Source organism: Mya arenaria, chromosome 4 (assembly GCF_026914265.1).
Source record: "Mya arenaria isolate MELC-2E11 chromosome 4, ASM2691426v1".
Classification (NCBI taxonomy): Eukaryota; Metazoa; Mollusca; class Bivalvia; order Myida; family Myidae; genus Mya; species Mya arenaria.
In genome coordinates, this window is record NC_069125.1 from 77441745 (window position 1) to 77460875 (window position 19131).

Sequence of the window (19131 nt, forward strand, 5' to 3'; positions counted from 1 at the left end):
TTATTTATCCCAGTTATAAACATTTTAAGATTATTTTAATATAATAAGTTTGTTGTATTTCATTGATTGTTTTTGATCTATTTGTTGGTTGTATATTTTTAGGGAAAATAAAACTCCAAACAAAACACTTGTGTTTATTGCGTAAAGAGATATGATAGCAAAATTCAGTTTCTTCATGAAATGTTTAAAAAATGATGGGCTCTTCAATGGTACATAAAAATGGCCTATACAAAACAACATATTTACAGATATAGCATAGAGGGCAGAGAAAAATTGATTAAAAACAGAGGGCCATTGTCCTGACTGTGTGAACACCTGAGTACCACATAAACGCCTGTACACATTGCTGCCTGGGTAATGGTGTTGCCTGGTGTATCCGTACCACACCAGTCCCTGGACACCATATTTGATGCCTTTCATCTTACCCAACATCTTCCTGGAAAGGGAAGAGACTGGTTTATACTGTACTTCGATAGGTTTCGATAAACAAGACATTTCATGCTTTAAAATCTTAAATCTATAAGTCATACCAGACGTTTTGTGCCATAAATCTACCCTAAATAGAAAACAATTTAACCAACACATGCATACCTGACACAATGTTTTTCAAGGATCATAGCTCTTACAAAATCCCAACCAAATATAAAACTAGACCAATGGCCTTAAGTTCAACATGAATCTGTAGAATGGATCTGACAATAATTATCCAGGTCATGCATCATATTTCTTTTCTTATGGCATGGAATTAACAAACTCGTAGAAACAAGCTCTGAAGAATATGGTCTTGCTGAATGAAATGTCAAGAAAACCTCCAGGTATGCTTCATCTTTTATGTTAAAAGTCTATGCCAAATACATCTAGGAATGCATGATTCCTTATATTTAATAGATAAAGTGGGACTTGCCTGATTATTGTCAGTTAGGAAGTATGCTTGCAGCAATTCGTGAGCCTTGCCAGCTATGGTAGGGTTGTCATGGTACTCCAGCCCCTCCAGGCGTGCCTGCCCGCCGCATGTGTCAAACACATCAACACTCTAGAGAACATGGCAGGGATACATGTGATCATGGGAGCGTTACAACATACCATCAGAAAAAGATGTGTCACATTAGGACTTTTGGCCATCAGAAGACTCCAGTTTGGAAAATAATTTTTGTATTCGAAAACTAACTGTAACAATGCTCTTTTTTCTAAACTCCATAAAATGACAATTTAAATGGAATATTTTATACTTTTAGTAAATGGAAACATTGTAATTAAACAAATTATGTCGACAACTAATAGGGTTATTCACATCCACTAGCCTAGGGTTGTACAATAAAAACATATTTCTGATGATCTGTACAATCAAGGACCTGAATGTCTTTCTTAGAACATGATATGAACATTTGAATAACATTTGGGCAACATTCACTTTACGTAAATACAATTCTTTATGAAATTGATAATGATTAATTGAAAGGGAAATATGTTTGATAATCTGTTGTAATTTGTGTCAACCTTTCAAGCTGAAATTATTTTCAGATAAGGGGGGTTTAAGGGGATATAACAAACAAGAGCTGTCGCAAAGACAGCGGGCTCGACTATTCCCGTGCTTTTCAGTGTAAGGATTAAAAAGTTTTGGCGAAACATGCATGGATCACTGTTAGATTAGATTTCAATGCAACACATGATGTGCGGAGATATTAACATAAATGTGGTTACATGCAAAATTTTAACCAGAATTTTTAAGTGTAATAATAAAGGGCCATTATTTGCAAAATACAGTTATTTAACTTGGTTATTCAATAAGGTTGGGTGGTTGAATACCATTGTATAAAGTCTCAATGCAATACATCATGTAGCTGCTGAGATATTGTCCTATGTGTGCTAACATGCAAGACCTTAACCAGAATTTCTAAGTCGCATAATAAAGGGGCAAAAATTATATAATATGAAAGATAGAGTTATCATACTTGATTAAATAAGAAGGTTAAATGGTTGGGAGCCTGTGTGTAAAGTTTCAATGCAATACATGATGTATTTGCTGAGGTGTTGACTTAAAAGTGGTTACATGCAAAACCTTAACCAGAATGTCGAATAAAAAAGGGGCCATTATTTGAATTTAATGCAAACTAGAGTTATCTTACTTGGTTATTTAAGTAGGATGATTCAGTACTATTTATTAAAGTCTCAATGCAATACATGAAGTAGTTGCTGAGATATTAACCTATGTGTGCTTGCATGCAAAACCTTAACCAGAATTTCTAAGTCAAATAATAAAGGCCCATAATTTGCATTATATTCAAAAAAGTGTTATCTTACTTCATTAATTTAGTAGGTTATATAGTCGGGAATACATATCTAAAGTTTCAATGCAATACATGATATATTTGCTGAGATATTGACTTAAATGTGGTAACATGCAAAACCTTAACCAAAATTTTTAAGTCAAATAATAAATTCATTATATGCACACTAGAGTTATCTAGCTTAATCAATTAAGTAGGTTGGATTGTTGAGTACCATTGTATCAAGTCTCAATGCAATACCTCAAGTAGTTGCTGAGATATTAACCTATGTGTGCTTGCACGCAAAACCTTTACCAAGGGGTGACGCCGACGTGAGTACGGTAGTATAGATCTCCTTATTCTTCGAATAGTCGAGCTAAAAATGTAGGGCAATATTATGGTTTTTAGGGACTGCTCTTCATCTTGATTCCATCTTCCAACATTTCAAACTTCATTTCAATCCCTTTAGTATTTTCCCAGATATGGCCCAGACACAAAACAAAAACATGAGACAAATATCAGGGAAAAGCGAGATAATTAAAATAATATGTAGCGCAGGTATATGGACTGCACTTCCTCTCATTGCCATGCATCGATAAAAAGTTTTATTTCAAGCCTATAAGTTGTGTTGAAGTTATTCTCCAGACAAGGGTGTGAAGGACGGCATAAGTATGGACAGTTGGACAGACAGATGGACATAGCAGCAACTAAAACCAAGGTGAACACTTTGGGGATCATAAAAACCAATACTTGGCCATTTCCAGTATCTAAAGCTTAAATACTTGTAACAGTTATACCCGATAATATAATAATATACTGATCAAATAATTGAACGATTATTTTGTAGTTCTTAAGAAATGATCAATGAGAAACTTGTAAATATAAGCAGCAAGGCAAAGGGTAACACTTACGTCAGGACACATGCGCAGCATCATCTCAATGAAGCCAAGTGCGAGGTTGAGCACGTCTGCATCATGTGTCTTAAGTGTGGGTGTGAAACCCTGCAACACCTTGTGTCGGAGCAGACAGCTACATGCCTCCTCCCCGTGACAAGCCAGATTGTTCAACACATACAGCGCCTAAATGATGAAATCAGTAGGAGAGTTAGGATAACAAACAATTGCTAAAGTTGTAGCTTTTAGAAATGTTGAACTACTGTTAATGTTATAAAGAGTTTTCAAGACTGACAGATGGTGAATATTGTCCACATCTTACCTCCTGTCTCACATCAAAGCCAGCATCCATTTTTGCGACCACTTTTTCCACAATTGGTCCGTTAGCTACTGACTCAGCAACTGTTGGCTCTCCTTCATAAAGTACAAGAAGATAAGAATATTTGTAAAAGACACTTGGCTTCAGTGTTTTGGTCAATCTAAAGTTCAATCAAAGTACTACCATTATTATCGTTAGATAAAATTTAAACAAAGATGTTTATTAAGTATGGGCACTATTATAAACATTTTCACTTAAAACTGTAATATTTTGCATTGAATGATCATTTTAGACTTGTCTCACTTACCAACAATGTTGGAGAGGACCCAGAGTGTTTCCTTGACTACGTATTTTACTGTTGAGTCGAGGTAGACCCCAAGGGTGTGCAGGAGACGAGGGTTTTCCAAGGCTTGCTCCGTGTACTCATCGGGGCCACTACACACATTACCCAGGCAACGAAGCAAGGGCGTCACTATCGGGTAGGACTAGGAGAGACAAAAGACATATTCATAATTCATTGAAACTTTAAACTTAACATGAAGAAGTCGTACAACATGTCCTGAAATCCTCACCTTGTCTTGAAAAACAAACTTAGGACTGCGAAACAGCTATGAAAACCTTATGGTTCTTATACATGTGACTGTGCCCACACTTCTATGTAAACAAGAACTATCAGTGAATGTGATTAATACCCATGAAAACTGCTCTAATAGGAAATGTCAGTGAAACATTTAGAAATCCCACCTAAAATTGACAATGCTCTGGATAGAGTTATGGCATGGTCACACTGCATTTCCTCTCACTATGCTTTACTATTGTACGACGCTTAATTAAATTTCAAACAGTAGTTTTCAAGTTATCCACTAGACAAGAAAAAGTAACAAAGGGCAATAATTCTGTAATAAGCTGAAAATAGTTTTCAAGTTTAGCTCCGGACAAGGAAAATTGCAACAGACCAACAACAGACCAACCAACTGAACACAGGATCTGAAATGTACCTTCTCCAAATTTTGTTTGTTAGGGGTATAATAAGTAATTATGGACATGAACACAGTGACTTTCTCCCAGTGTTTACAGTATGTGTCTCTTACCTTGTCACCTTCATTGGCCAGTTTCACAAGCAGGTCAACAGTGGACGTGAGCAGACCATTCTCTATCATAGCTGGCACATGCTCCCCTCTGAAAATATACGACCACTTATAACTGACTAGTTAAACTTCTGCACATTAAAAATCTCACACTTCATATTGCAATCATACATTATTTTCTGCTGCAAAATCATTCTTATGTACAAAATAATGGTTTTGATAATTACACAACAGGTTGTTATTCTATACTGCAGTTCTATAAAGATGTTTTTTGTGGTGTTACATACGTTGTAGAAAGGTAGGTAAGGGTCCAGGCGATCTCTGTTAGAGTGTCCCTGTTCCCTTTGCCCAGGTTCATGTACTGAGGGAGAATGCCCAGGATACCTGCACCTACCAACTCTCTGTAAAACATTTACACAAAACTACATTTTTCTCTATATCTATGGAATAGTTCCTATTAAAGAGATAAGTAAACGTGTGTGTATATAAGTATATATTATGTTGTGATTATTATAGATAGATACCTAGTAGTGTCCAATGAAAACAGTCAGAGGACTTATAAACTAAAGTATAGAAATTATACTGCAGTAAAACACTCCTTCATTAGCTCCACTATCAAACCAATACTGACTGATACAGTGAATAGTTTGCTGTTCTAACCTTGTGACTGCAGGGGATTCCCTGGCAATGTTTGAGATGGCAAATGCTGCTGACTGCACCACAGCTGGCACCGGGGACTGCACTCATATACAAAAACAAACAGAGCATTTTGTTGTAGTTCATACAGAGGTTTGCATATTTACCTTAAATTTTACAAAAAAAAAAATCCATTATACACACTTGTTTGCTCAAACAATTCATTTGCCAAATGAGAAACTATATGATATACCTTTAGTAAGTTGACAATGGGAGCCACTATGCCCTGGGCATGAAGCAGGTTCCTGCACTCAGCACTGTCCCCTGCAATGTTGCCCAACGCCCATGCACACTGATCCTTAATATATCCACATCAACATTAAACTTGTTGTTCATTTGGTATAGAATGCATGCATTTCACCATTACATCCATATATATAAATACAAATATATATATTATAAGCATCTATCATGTTTTTCCAGTCTGGATAAAAGAATCTGACCCGAGGGCATGTGCATTAGCAGGTAACGAGGCTTGCCAAGTTACCGGCCATGCAGTGTACCCAAAGGTCAGATTTTTTAATCTGGACTGCTAAAACATGATTGATATTTTTTCTTGCATATCTAATATTATCTTTATGTGAAAAAAATTGACAAGGAAAACGCACTTTTGTACATTTCACCAAAAAGATGTGCGACATTGTTTACTTTTAATTAATGTCATAAAGCGGAGTAATTTGAAATCACTCCGGACGTTCCTTCTAAAAATCACATTATAATGATTATTTATTTTCAATTTCAATTAAAAGTCGTGCATACCGTTACTTATATATTTGATTACGCATTACATGGTGGGTGTAAGATGGGTTTTCCTAGCACTGGTCAAAGGACAGGAAACACATGTCCAGTATGCAAGAAAAAGGATTCCAACACACATACACAGAATGTTTAAGCCTAGGTAACCTGTGTGATTACTGTGTTTTAAATTTGAACATCAAAATACTTCAAAACAGCGATTAACAGCGATTACAAGACTCCTTACATGAGCAATATTCTCCCTTCTTCAACAACTAGTATAAGTGAACCAACCTGTAAGGCATTGTTGCTGGAGCCGAGGTAAGTGATGAGATAAGGGGCGGCCATCTTGGCGACGGCGAGGGCATGCTCAGAGGTTCCTGCAGAGATGTTGGTGAGGCACCAGGCGGCCTCAAGCTGCAGGTCTGCATCATTCCCCGTCAACAGTCCCACAACACTCTGCAGGCTGTTCTCAACACTGTAACACCAAGGTTAAGTTTCAGCTGCTATAACAGTTTATTCATGGATGATTTGTTGTAGTTGATGTTATGTGTGTTATTTGGTGTTTCTTGTTTGTTGGCTTTTTTCATGTGAGAATTGACCTATTTTTTGTTTATTTTGGCTTTTTTTTTGTTCCTGTAGTTTGTAAAATGAAATAAAGAAATTGCTGCAAAGCATGACCTCAGTATTAGGACTCAAACATTGTCCATGTAAGTAAAGATAAAACTCCAGCCTATATCGCGTTATCATCAAATTTACTTAGAATGATAATAATTTTACTGACATTATAAAAATGATTTCTCAAAATGCTAAAACGTTCATTTAATGTTCTTTAATATTCCAAATCTGCTGCTCAACAAAAACGAGTGTTGGTTCAGATGATACCTGAAGACAGCGTCTATGTAACTTGTTCCCTCAGCACACGCCTGCCTGATGCCTTTCAGGGCGGACAACCTTTCCGGTCCAGACTGGGACAGCTTACCACACAACTCCTTCACCTGCAGAGGATGGAAGGAAATACTGAAGTATACAAAATAAAGATTACCAGGTTCCCAATAACTTTTCCTTTAAGAGGTCAGTTGGTCATGTCAATTTTATCTCAAAGCAGTTGGTGCCTTCACCAGTTTTGCAGACAACATTAATAATATATTCAGATAATTGTAACTACAAAGTATTGATTCACTTCAAAGTGGGAATCTGATTAAGTCTGATACTTTATAGAAGTAATTTATCAGTGTAACAGTAAGGGACTCACTTGGTGTTTACTAAACCTTATTTGGTATGTAAATTTAATAGCGTTAAATAAAAAAAAAGCTTTAGAAGTGACAAATCTATTTTAAAGGACAGGTCAAAGTATATTTAAATGATTTTACAGAGAACATTTTAATTATAATGAGCATAATCGGCAAACAAGGTGGTCACACAGGGTGGTCAACCCTGTCACACAGGGTGGTCAACCCTGTCACACAGGGTGGTCAACCCTGTCACACAGGGTGGTCAACCCTGTCACACAGGGTGGTCACACAATAGGAACTGATTGAAATTTCTGTTGCACACAGCAGTTTGGAAAATTAGATGAGTGAAAGGAAAGTATTTTTTTTAAACGACTGAGTTACACTTCTGATCTAATGCTGAATTGTCTACTTTATACCAATATCAACTTAGAGTTCAAGAACATTTTTTTTATTCAAATGTATTTATGATTACTTTTAATTCTGAATAAGATTGTATCTAATATAATATTCATAACTGACAAAACACCAAAATAAGATACAAGTGTTATCTAACCCATATTTTTTTATTTTTATTTTACGTTGAACCACTGTTCAGGGACATCATTTTGATCACGCAGAAATACACAAAATGTCAGTTCAAGGGAAAATGATGCTTAAAATTAGACATAAATATGTTTAAGTATTTCTGTGTATAAGTAATACGTCTATGTTTTTAACTCCCTCATTTTGTTTAAAAACATCATTTGGTTTAAAAGTCAATTGTTTGATTCATGAATGTTGCCCAAAGCAGGGAAGCTGAAAATAGTGACATGAAATTTCAAAATATGTGTAAGTGGACTAAACTTTCCTGAACAATGCCTTTAGAGCATTCAGGGTATGTAAAACAGATATAACTGTATTGTAATTTTGAAATTTGTGTTAGTACCAACCATTTAAAATTTTCAAGGTCATTAAAAAGGGTACATACAATCGCAAATTCCAAATAAAAATGACCATCCATAACACTTACCTCTATTATTAGTACAGTCATTTTGTGACAAATAAGGGCTAAACCTACCACAAATTGCAACAGAATATCTGACAAGAGTTTATTACTCATAAAAGTGTCATATATAACCAAAAAAAAGTCCTAAGGAATCCAAGTGGTGGAAAGTATTAAAAAATAATGTTTCTTAATCCTACTCTGGTACCAGTTTTTACTACTTAATAATAGGTTATTTAACGACTTCCTAACAATATTTTAATAGCTAAACACATATTAGCATAGGAAAATGGTATGGGTTTATTAGTGAAATGACCATTGCCATCAGGGGTATTCTATATTAATCTTAAATGGATCTAAGAACGATGTAGCTAATCGGATTTCTTGTTATTTATAACTGACCAATAGAGTGAATGAAGTCAATCATGTATGACCATAAGATTTACTTAAGTTGAATAATAAATACCACCCCAGATAAGACTTTCCACTTACAATGACCTGACATATGTTCATTGATGTTCAACACAATAATAATTTATAATGATAAAAAGTTGTTTGTTTTGAAAACAATATTTTTCAATATTAAGAAAAAATCAGTTTTACTTTATAGTAGGACAACATTGTCTGCTTGCTTAGTCACTGTTTTCATGATCGTCAAATTCACTGTTCTCACAATCAGTTTCCTGAAATGAATTAGCACACCCTGATCCTTTGCAGTTGCTACATACAACAGAGCACTCAATGTTATGCTTCTTGCATGTGCACCTCAGGTTGCTGCAATCTGTCTTGCAGCTGCATCGCTGCTGATGTAGGTGGTAGGCTTTGTGGCTGAACATAAGAAGAGCTAGTTGCCACCTTCTCACAAAAATGATTGTACCGTAGTGAGTTGAGTCCCTCCCCAGGCTTCCCATTGTACAAACACACCAAAGCATTCTCACCTGCTGCCACGACATCTGCAGTGGATGCTGACGATGTGCCAAACACTGTAGCTTGCAGACGGAAGACATTACTGGTTATGATTTTTTTATGGCAGCTCCTTTACCAATTCCATAGAGGCGGGATGTCGTATCACACCCAAGGATCGCATGCATGAAGAGCATGTGAGTGCACAAACTTGGACCCAGCTGCTGCTTGAGAACCTTTATGTTCCAGACACGTGGATTTTTCGTGCTCTTCTTTGGCTCAGGTTTGAATAAGAGGTCATGTGTATCGAGGTTGGTATGGTAGATGAGGAGTATGAGCAGATCTGTATCATCACCAATGAGCACAGTGTTTCTTGCGGTGGCAGACTCCACTGCTTTCTGTACTATGAGGAGATCAGCATCACCTGGGGCATGAAAAGTCTGACAGGTATTCTCTGCAGATGACCACTGAGCATGTTAATGAACTGCTGCTTGTTTGTGCTGTTTGCGAGGAACTCTTCTTTCTTCATGGTAACAGGCATATCCTCATCAAAAGTCACGGTTGCTCCAGTCCTTCCACCTGCTCGTCTCTGGTGCGTCATGTCCTTCGTAGATGTGCCCTCATAACCATCAAACACAACAATTGCCTCGCCATACTTCCTCTTGACGTACTCGGTGTACAACCTGCATATGCAATTGTATGTAGATCCACGTGTCCATGGGATGCGTTGAACAAGTGCTCCACCATCCAACACATACTGAACTTGGCCTGTGATCCCTGGAAGGTCAGGTGTGAGGAGTGCCCATATGGCATCAGCTAGCACTGGTTTCTGTGGCTGTCGAAGCAATAGTGAGGTGTCAAACAGTGCTGGTGGATGACTGCAAAGCTCATACTTGAACACTGATGCCAGATCTTGTGATGCTTTTGCAGCAACTGTGAGTCGCTGGAAAAGAAGCTGAGGATCCACCTGTACTACCTCGCCACCAATTTTCACTGATGATTGAGTGTTCAAGGTGATTGCCTGATCCTTCTTTTTGAATGAGTACTCAGCAATGGTGTGTCCATCCATCCTGGCCAAGATGGTGTTCCCGATGGTCTTTGCTTTGCCAACATTCACAGAAATGTGTGCATGGACCCCAGTCGAGACACTGCGCAAGCTTGGATCTTGGCAGAAGGGGTTTCTTTCAAGGAGATAGTTCAGAACTATTTGTGTGTCCTTCATGTCACGTGCTTGTCTTGCATCTGTCATGTCCTTGTTCTGCTCACCAGTATTGAAGTTGACTCCTGTTAGCTCTTGCATGGCATTGTTGACTTCAGCACAAGCTGGCATAGCCAGAAGCCATGTTACACGCTGCTGCTCGGTCATACCTCGTCCTCTTGTGAGGCCACCACTGGTCTTCATACTCCTCATCAGCACCTGCTCGATAATAAGATCTACTGAGAGGCCAGCCCATAGTCGATCACTTCTTCTGACAACATGGTATCCCTCTTGAAATTTCCGGTAGACATCTGGATGTTCTTTCTGTAGCTTGCACATTTGCTGTACATAGATCCGAGCAGATTTCGTATAAAGATTGTGCCCAGATGCTGCCATGAAAGGAAGCATTTCTGATATTGCTGCAATATGCAGTGCCCAGTTTCCGGTACGTTCTGCCCTCAGAAACTTGCGTAATATGTCTACCATATCCATGTACTGCAATCAGAGGGCAGCAGTCCTTCTAGAGGATTTCAGGAAATCGGTTCTGTTTCTGAGCAGTTCCTTTATTCTGAGTAAAACATCAGCCCGACAAGCCTCCTCGGCAGGCAATGATCCATCCATCACATGTGCATAAAGCAAAGCAACTTCATCGATATCATGGTTTCCCATTAGATCTCTAGCTAAGGTATCTTCATCTGATGTAATGTGAACATCAATGATTTCCTGTGAATCTGAATCTTCTGGCCCTTCAGGCTGCTGAGGGAGATCCACATCTACTGTCTCTTCAGGATGCTGAGGGAGAGCCACATCTTCTGGCTCTCGAGGCTGAGGGAGGACATTAACTTCTTCTGGCTCTCCATGCTGCTGAGGGAGAACCACATCAAGTGCATCAGATGCAATCATTGCATTGAGAACTCTGTCGACAAGGAGGTGTGCACGCACAGCCCGTGAAATTGCCTTCCCCGTCATCATATGCCCTACAGCATTGGTTGCATAGATGTGCTCCATAACTTCTTGTAACCCAGATCCAGCCATTAAATGCCCAATGGCCCCCAGGAAGCTCATCTCAGTATGGAAGCCTCCAAGTCTCAGAACAATGTTGTTCAAGTCGCTTCCTTCTGGCTCAGCACAAATGATCATCAGGGCTTTCCACCAAAGTGGTTGATCAAAAGTGAAGTTATGATCGGTTTGACATGATGGCGGCGGGCATGCTCACTTACAAACTTAAGTGTGGAGAAGATGCATGTGGCGTCACTGGGATTCATGTCAATCATTGGGAGGAAGACGAAGGATGATTTCCCTGGATGGTTGCCATGCATTACAAACTGCATCATCCCAGACCATGCCGGCCTTGGTGAGGCAAACAGGATGGATGTCTTCCATATGAGGTCCATGTCTGCTGTTGGGTCTTGTGCTTCCATAGTGGCAAGCGTTTGATACGTCACTGTGTCTGTTCCCTGACCTTCTTCCTTGTGGAACAGGATTGGAACTTTACCCGCCATGGATATGTCATGAGGGGTGACATTTGCTCGGAGGATTGGATTAGTGAACATCATGACTATTCGTACTGTTTGGTGTCAGTTCACAAAAAAATGTCATAGGACTTGTCTAAGTTGAGTTGCAATTAACAGGCATCATCAAAAATGGAAATAATGTGAATGCTGCAATAAAACTATTAACTCATAAATAGAAGACCATGTAATGTGTCTTCAAGAAATTCCAAAAAAGGTTTTCTAGATCATTTATAAAGTAAAAAACCTTATAAAATCACGAAGTAATTATCATAAATAACCATACACTTATCAGTTGAATATTAAAACAGAATAAATTAGCATACATTTTAATCATATGTTAAAAAAAAATGAGACTTAGAACATGTATCCGAAAAGTATGACTATCCGGCTATATGGACACAAAAAAATACAAAGTGTTGTAAGGACTTGTATATGTTTTCAAACATAATGCAATGACAGGAAGCTACAAATATATTGTAACAGCAGTTTAAAACAGTTTATAAAGTACAGAAGGTATGAACTTACATGGCTGCCTTTTAAATGTGTTGTAGTTGTTGTCTTGAAAATCTTGTAAATCTTGTTTTTCGTGCTATAATACTACTATTTATCCGCGAAGTGTAAAAGAAGGAGCTGACCGGAAAATAAAACCAAAACATGCAATGCGCGACACCCAGCTTCATATCTAATATAAACCAAAGTGTCTGGTAGATTGTGGATAGAACTAAGTCATTAATGTGGGCATCATACAAATATATTGCAAAAATAACCTTTTTTAACATGGTCGCTAACAGGAAAAAATGCCATCACCAATTTTTGTATTTTTCAAGACTTTCCACCACTTGGATTCCTTAGGACTTTTTTATGTTATTCGGGACATATATAGGTGAATAAACCAGTTGAAAGAAATTCTGTTGCAATTAGTGTGAGGTGATGTCATATAATGACTGTACTATATCTATTTGACACAAACATACTAACCATTTCCACTGTGAACCCATGGTCATCTCCACTTTCTCTCTCTAACCCAAAACGAAAACGCTTTGAACTGACGATTTTTTCTCGCTTCTCTTTTCTCAAAGCTGTAAGAAAAGTGGATTGACAAATTTCAATTAATTGCTCGTCATACATGTATAAAAAAATATTTTTGGGGGGACATTTGGTTGTCTTGATTCAACACATTGAGTGGAGACGTTTGTTAAACCACTGCTGTGTGTAGCCTGGCCAAGTCTATTTACCAGGTTAGGATTTGACTCAGTCTGTAAAATCAACCAGCCAGCTGGGAAAGCTTGTTCTTGCATTCCGTTTAGGCATTTCTGGTGAATTTAGCCATACAAGAAAGTTTCATCCAGCATGCGCATGTCACTTGCAACAACACGCCACTTCTTATTTCTTTCCATTGTATGGTTTATGTAAATTATATTAAGTAATGTATAAAAAAAATATTGTGATATCTACAGGTTAGCTTAATTTTGTAATTCAAATTTTCAAAATTTAGCCTTTTCTGATTATTCTTGTCCCTGAATATTTTCTAAAGTGATTCAGATTAATTCTTGTTTTCTTGTAAGGGCTTCATACTCAGTGAGCATATTCTGAAACCACAGAACATACCAACGGTAAAAACTTTAACACCTTTGGTATGTCTTCAACAGGACCAGTATACAGTAAAACTGCGATCGCTCGAAGAGGCCAAGGTCTGAGCTAAAACCAATGTTTCGAACGACCCAAGTTTCAATTTTCCAGTCTGTTATGAATGTCTTTCAGTGTATTTCAAGTATGAAGTCGTCAAACCGAATGTTTACTTCAACACTGATTATGTATTGTGTTGTGGATATCAATCATATTTTCAAAGGCTGATGTATACCGTAAAATGTAAAAATCGATCATATTTTCAAAGGCTGACGTATACTGTAAATGTAAAAGAAAAACCAATAAATGATTAGATAGTAAAGTTTATTTTTACAGAAAACACATTTTCTAAACAAGCAACATTGAAACATGACATTGCTTTTTATAATCATAATTATCTTCTCAAATGCCATTATCAACTAATAGCAGTCATGCGTAAACAGTGATAAACTGTTTTTCATACTTATCAAATTTCCTTTCAACTGTCATTGCAAAACTTGCGAAAATTTTAACACCTAGCCATTGTTTGTTTATTTTGGAACACGAGAAAAAGTGTGAAATTATGACCGCAAGGGAGTCATAAGGTTTGGTACATGATTTGTGTATTTGGGACCGTCATTTGTGCTCCACTCCTCGACTTATTTAGGGTGTGATGCAGCATTGGTATATTTTATAAGAATCTAGAAGGAAAAATGTTCGTGACTAAGCTTCGACCTAGAGGCACCGCGGGTTCTCAAACGACCATTTGTCCGATTGACTGCAGTTTTACTGTATATACAAATGTTTATAAATTGTCTCACAAAATATCAGTGAAACCTACAGTCCTTATTGTATGCTTGCATCGGGGAATCAAACCATAAGCCCTGTTCCGTCTGTATCGCAATGATCCAGGTTTGCTAAGAGGCCAATTAGAAACCCAATGGGTGTCGGAACCTGAAACTAGCAGTAGCGCAATGCTCCACTTTAATTCTCCTAGTCTCCAATAGTTAAAAATCTGCTTCAAACGGTACAAAAGAAACCTATATATTTACGTGATGCTCTTTCATCGGCGTCAGACACAAATTAATTATTCCTATGCCTTTCACTGCTTTTATAAAAACTAACATCACATGAGCATAACCGAATGTTCCATTTAAACAACTCTCTTTAACATTTAACCTTTAACATATAAATTACCTTACAGAGTAGGGGTGTGTTCTATTATGAAACAGACTATAGATCTATTAATACTTGTACCCTTGCTTAAAGGGGCAACAGGACTATATAAACCTCCAGGTGGCGCTGGGGCAAGCTTTTGTATAATTTTATGCATGTTTCACATCAGGGACCCTTTTTTCAAAATTAAGTAATACTTGCAAATAGTTAAGACATGAAACTTTGCATGCATCTAGAATGAAGGTTACCCAAATGATATTCCTTAATTTATTTTCGATACACCACTAGACACATGAGTTTTAAAAAAAAATCAACTGTCATATTAAACATTTGAATTTGCTGGGGGGAGTGGCTAATTGTTCTGTGTTTTGTGTTCTGGGGGTTATGAACTCTCTGTTGTAAACAGTACCACGTGCTGGTGTTTACATTTCTAGCAGCTGGCTTGAAGCAGACAGCATGTCACACTTTATTAAATAGTGTAACGTGTGAGCCAAACAAACAAACACCAGATAGCCGAGCTTTCTGGTGTAATGAAACACCAACAGATCCCTTCAGAGAAAAGCATGCTCGACCCTGAAGGGGTCCACTGGTCTATATATATACTAACTTCTCTATTCTCACATAGCCCGGGCTTTGCTAATTTGCATATTACCAACCAAGTTTACATCCGGTATGAACGTACTTCCGTTTTATACGGAATATTATTATGAACACACCTCCGCCGCTGTAGACCTCTACCACCTACAGGGGACCGTTACACGGCAACCATCAGGAAAGCAGAGCTTAAACGATTGTTGAAGTTCCAACTTACTATGCCTCACAGGACAGCTGAGCTTTCTAGCAAACCACTGGACTTCACTAGTAGAATAAACCTAGTAGCAGACTAACGTCTTGTGTTTGTCTTTCACTACTATGGATTGAATACTTGTCAACCAAAACATACAACAGGGTGTCAATTTATTCTATAGAAAAAGGAGTATACTATTAAGAAAATAACTTCTTTCGTATCAAATTATGATTTACCAGCTTTAGTTTAGACAGATACTACTAAAACCATAACATTAATATTCAATGCACAAAATCTTCTAAAGAAGTTAAAGTGGTAACTGTAATTTAACAAATTCTTTACAAATATACTTAGCCAGAAAGGTTTATTTTCCAGGCTTTGGACTTATTGATTTTGGGAACATTACACTCTCAAATAAGTTTTTTATGCCAACGCAACTCATCAATGCCCTAACTTAAGTCACACACAAAAAGCCAACATGTGTGAGTTGGTTCCCAACTCGCAGTGTATGTATATGCTATGATATAACAGGGATACAAAACAAAACAGTTTGCTAAAGTGAGTGTTATCCTTAAAAAAGCAGGGTTTACTCTACTGTCTATTGCCAAAATCCAATGATGCTACGAGCAGTTTTAACTAACTAATACTATTCGTTTAAAACAGAAAATACCAGGTTTAAAACAATTATCTTATTTTCCGAAATTAATTTCAGATACGCAATAACCTAAATTAGTGGTACGAATTCAATTGAGTACGAAAACATGTTGACAATATAAAGACGACCTTATTGATAAAACTGTAAGGTGACATGAAAAAAACTGAACAAAAAATGTCTTACAAACAACTTCTTGTCCTCTTTTCTCCTTTATTTTCTCAACCGAATCCGTCTGATGTTTATATTTTTCTTTGTGGTCTTCCATGCTTGCCGGTCAGAGTGGTCTCCCTTGAATGAAATTAACTAATGAAATTGTCCGAAAGTCCGAAATGTAAATATTGTTGTTTTTTTAATTGAACGTTTGTTTTTAAGGTTCAGTTGAGATTATGTGTGTTTTTATATAATAATGAATAATTAAACATATTATTTTCAATGACATATAACATTGTTATATTGATTAATTGGAACAATTGCAGTTTGTCATATATTTTCGTGCCCACGTTATATCATTCTATGTATTCAAGTCAAGTAATATTTATTTACAGAATTCGTGTTACAAGTTACATAAGATCTTCTGAGCTTTTTACACTTGCCGACTTATATTCTTATCTAAAATACATGTGTAACGTGCGACGTCAAACAACCCCAACAGATCCCTTCAGGGAAAAGCATGATCGACCCAGAAGGGGTTCGCTGCAGTGCGTTCAGTAAGGCGAGCGTTTACAAAACGCTCGCAAACGTTTTGTTTTGTATCCCTGTTGCCACGCTACGCATACACGTTAAGCGGGAAACCAAACAGCGAACGTTCGCCTCAAACATCTTTACTGAACGCACTGCTGGTCTTTATATACAGTAAATTCTCAAGCCACACAGAACTCTGGCTTTGCTAATTTGCATATTACCAACCAAGTAAACATGCGTACTATGAACATACTTCCGTCTATAACGGGATGTTATACTATGAACTCACATCCGTCGCCTACAGTGGACCGTTACGTTATTATGATGCACATCCACCGCCTACAGTGGACTGTTGCAGTCATACTATGAATGCACATCTGCCACCTACAGTAGGCGTTACATTATCATGAATGCACATCCGCCGCATACAGCGGACCGTCACTTGTCTTCACAATTGTGTAAAACAGATGAAAAAGTATCTACCTGATGATTTGCTGTTGATCACTTTAGTAGCAAACATCACCTTACTAATATGCAATTGACATTGTAATAGATGACTCCTTAGCTTTGTTTTGTTACAGACAATGAGTCAGTCATTTGAGGTATTTGTGACGCGTGAGGACAACTCGGATGAAGACACGGTAAATTCAGATGAGAAAGGGAACAATGTTGAAGCCAAAGCAGAAGAAGATGGTGACCAGAAGGAGGAGAAGAGCACTGCTGATGTACAGGAAGCAGTGCAGGAGGTGTGTGGGCAAGACGAATACATGTACACCAAGAGGGAGGACTTCACCTCAGAATTGTTCAAACTGTCCATAACAAATCTTCCAAGAAAGTTCGGATTTAAGGTAGATGATACACGTTTATTTTATGGTACAGGGATTTAGCTGTTTTGATAGTCATGAATCACTTTGGCTTACTGGGTATATAAAGGGCATTGAAGTATTTTCATTAAGCCATTTTCATTTTGTGAAAAATGTGAACGGTTTTACAGTTTTAATTTGGCTAAAATGTAAAAAAAAAAAACATGAGGCTTTTTTTTTATAGGTGACAGTGTACAGAAATTGAGCAATAAAGCATTAAATTATTTTTTAGTAATTACTTGATTAAAATTAAATGTTCTCTTTAATACTCTTAATTCTAAAAATTTATGGAAATTGCCTTTAAATGTATTGATGCACATGATTTTTCCAAAATCATTATCAACAAATTTTAATTCCTTGCACAGGAGTTTAAGAAGAAGCTGTCCAAACTTGATGTAACTCCGGTGAAACTGAAGATCTGGAAGGATGTCTGCTTTGTCACCTTCAGGTTTGTTATATAGAAGATCATTTCGTCTTTGGACAGTTATTTTAGGCACAAATAGGTGATAATTATGCCCCCCTTCGAAGAAGAGGGCTATATTGCTTTGCACAGGCATGTCGGTATGTCGGTCGGTCGGTCGGTCGGTCGGTCGGTCGGTAGACCAAAGCTTATCTGAGTGATAACTGAACAATTCCTGGACGTATGGTCATCAAACTTCACATGAAGGTTGGGCCTGACCAGTAGATGACCCCTATTGATTTTGGGGGTCATCAGGTCAAAGGTCAAGGTCACAGTGACCTTAAATGGTAAAATAATTTTAAAGCTTGTCCGAGTGATAACTCAACAATGCCTGCACCCATGGCCCTCAAACTTGACATGGAGGTTGGGCCTGACCAGAAGATGACCCCTATTGTTTTTGGGGGTCATCAGGCCAAAGGTCAAGGTCACAGTGACCTTGAATGGTAAAAGGTTGTCCGAGTGATAACGTGAAAATGCCTGCACCCATGGCCCTCAAACTTGACTTGGAGGTTGGGCCTGACCAGTAGCTGACCCCTATTGTTTTTCTGGGCTCAATGGGTCAAAGGTCAAGGTCACAGTGACCTTGAATGGTAAAAGGTTGTTCGAGTGATAACTCAACAATGCCTGCACCCATGGCCCTCAAACTTGACTTGGAGGTTGGGCCTGTCCAGTAGATGACCCCTATTGTTTTTGGGGGTCATTGGGCCAAAGGTCAAGGTCACAGTGACCTTGAATGGTAAAAGGTTGTCCGATTGATAACTCAAAAATGCCTGCACCCATGGCCCTCAAACTTGACTTGGAGAATTGGCCTGACCAGGAGATGACCCCTATGGTTTTTGGGGGTCATCTGGCCAAAGGTCAAGGTCACAGTGAACTTAAATGGTAAAAAGGTTGTCCGAGTGATAACTTGACAATGCCTGCACCCATGGCCCTCAAACTTGACCTGGAGGTTGGGTCTGGCCAGAAGATGGTCCCTATTGATTTAAGGGGTCATTGGGCCAAAGGTCAAGGTCACAGTGACCTGGAATGGTAAAAGGTTATCCGAGTGATAACTTGATAATGGCTGCACCCATG

General features: G+C 37.9%; 2 protein-coding genes across 3 annotated transcripts in view; one reads left to right on the plus strand and one right to left on the minus strand.

The window, feature by feature from the left end:
* Positions 1 to 120: 120 nt before the first annotated feature.
* Positions 121 to 16342, minus strand: LOC128230422 (importin subunit alpha-8-like). The gene is made up of 13 exons (XM_052942678.1): positions 16237 to 16342; positions 12809 to 12909; positions 6884 to 6996; positions 6293 to 6476; positions 5457 to 5561; positions 5228 to 5304; positions 4855 to 4968; positions 4571 to 4658; positions 3787 to 3964; positions 3483 to 3574; positions 3179 to 3346; positions 905 to 1033; positions 121 to 436 (listed from the first exon to the last, which is right to left on the minus strand). The coding sequence occupies exons 1-13, from the start codon at positions 16316 to 16318 to the stop codon at positions 422 to 424; spliced, it is 1446 nt and encodes a 481-aa protein (XP_052798638.1). The 5' UTR covers positions 16319 to 16342; the 3' UTR covers positions 121 to 421.
* Positions 15878 to 19131, plus strand: part of LOC128230421 (tRNA (uracil-5-)-methyltransferase homolog A-like) — a 16583-nt gene continuing 13329 nt past the window's right edge. Inside the window, exons 1-3 of one of the 2 annotated variants that reach the window (XM_052942676.1) lie at positions 15878 to 15956; positions 17316 to 17582; positions 17963 to 18045. In XM_052942676.1, coding sequence (XP_052798636.1) covers positions 17319 to 17582; positions 17963 to 18045 — 347 coding nt within the window. In that variant the 5' untranslated portion in view covers positions 15878 to 15956; positions 17316 to 17318. Of the gene's footprint in view, positions 15957 to 16311; positions 16385 to 17315; positions 17583 to 17962; positions 18046 to 19131 lie in introns of those variants that run through there. The other variant, XM_052942677.1, reaches the window with a different exon arrangement.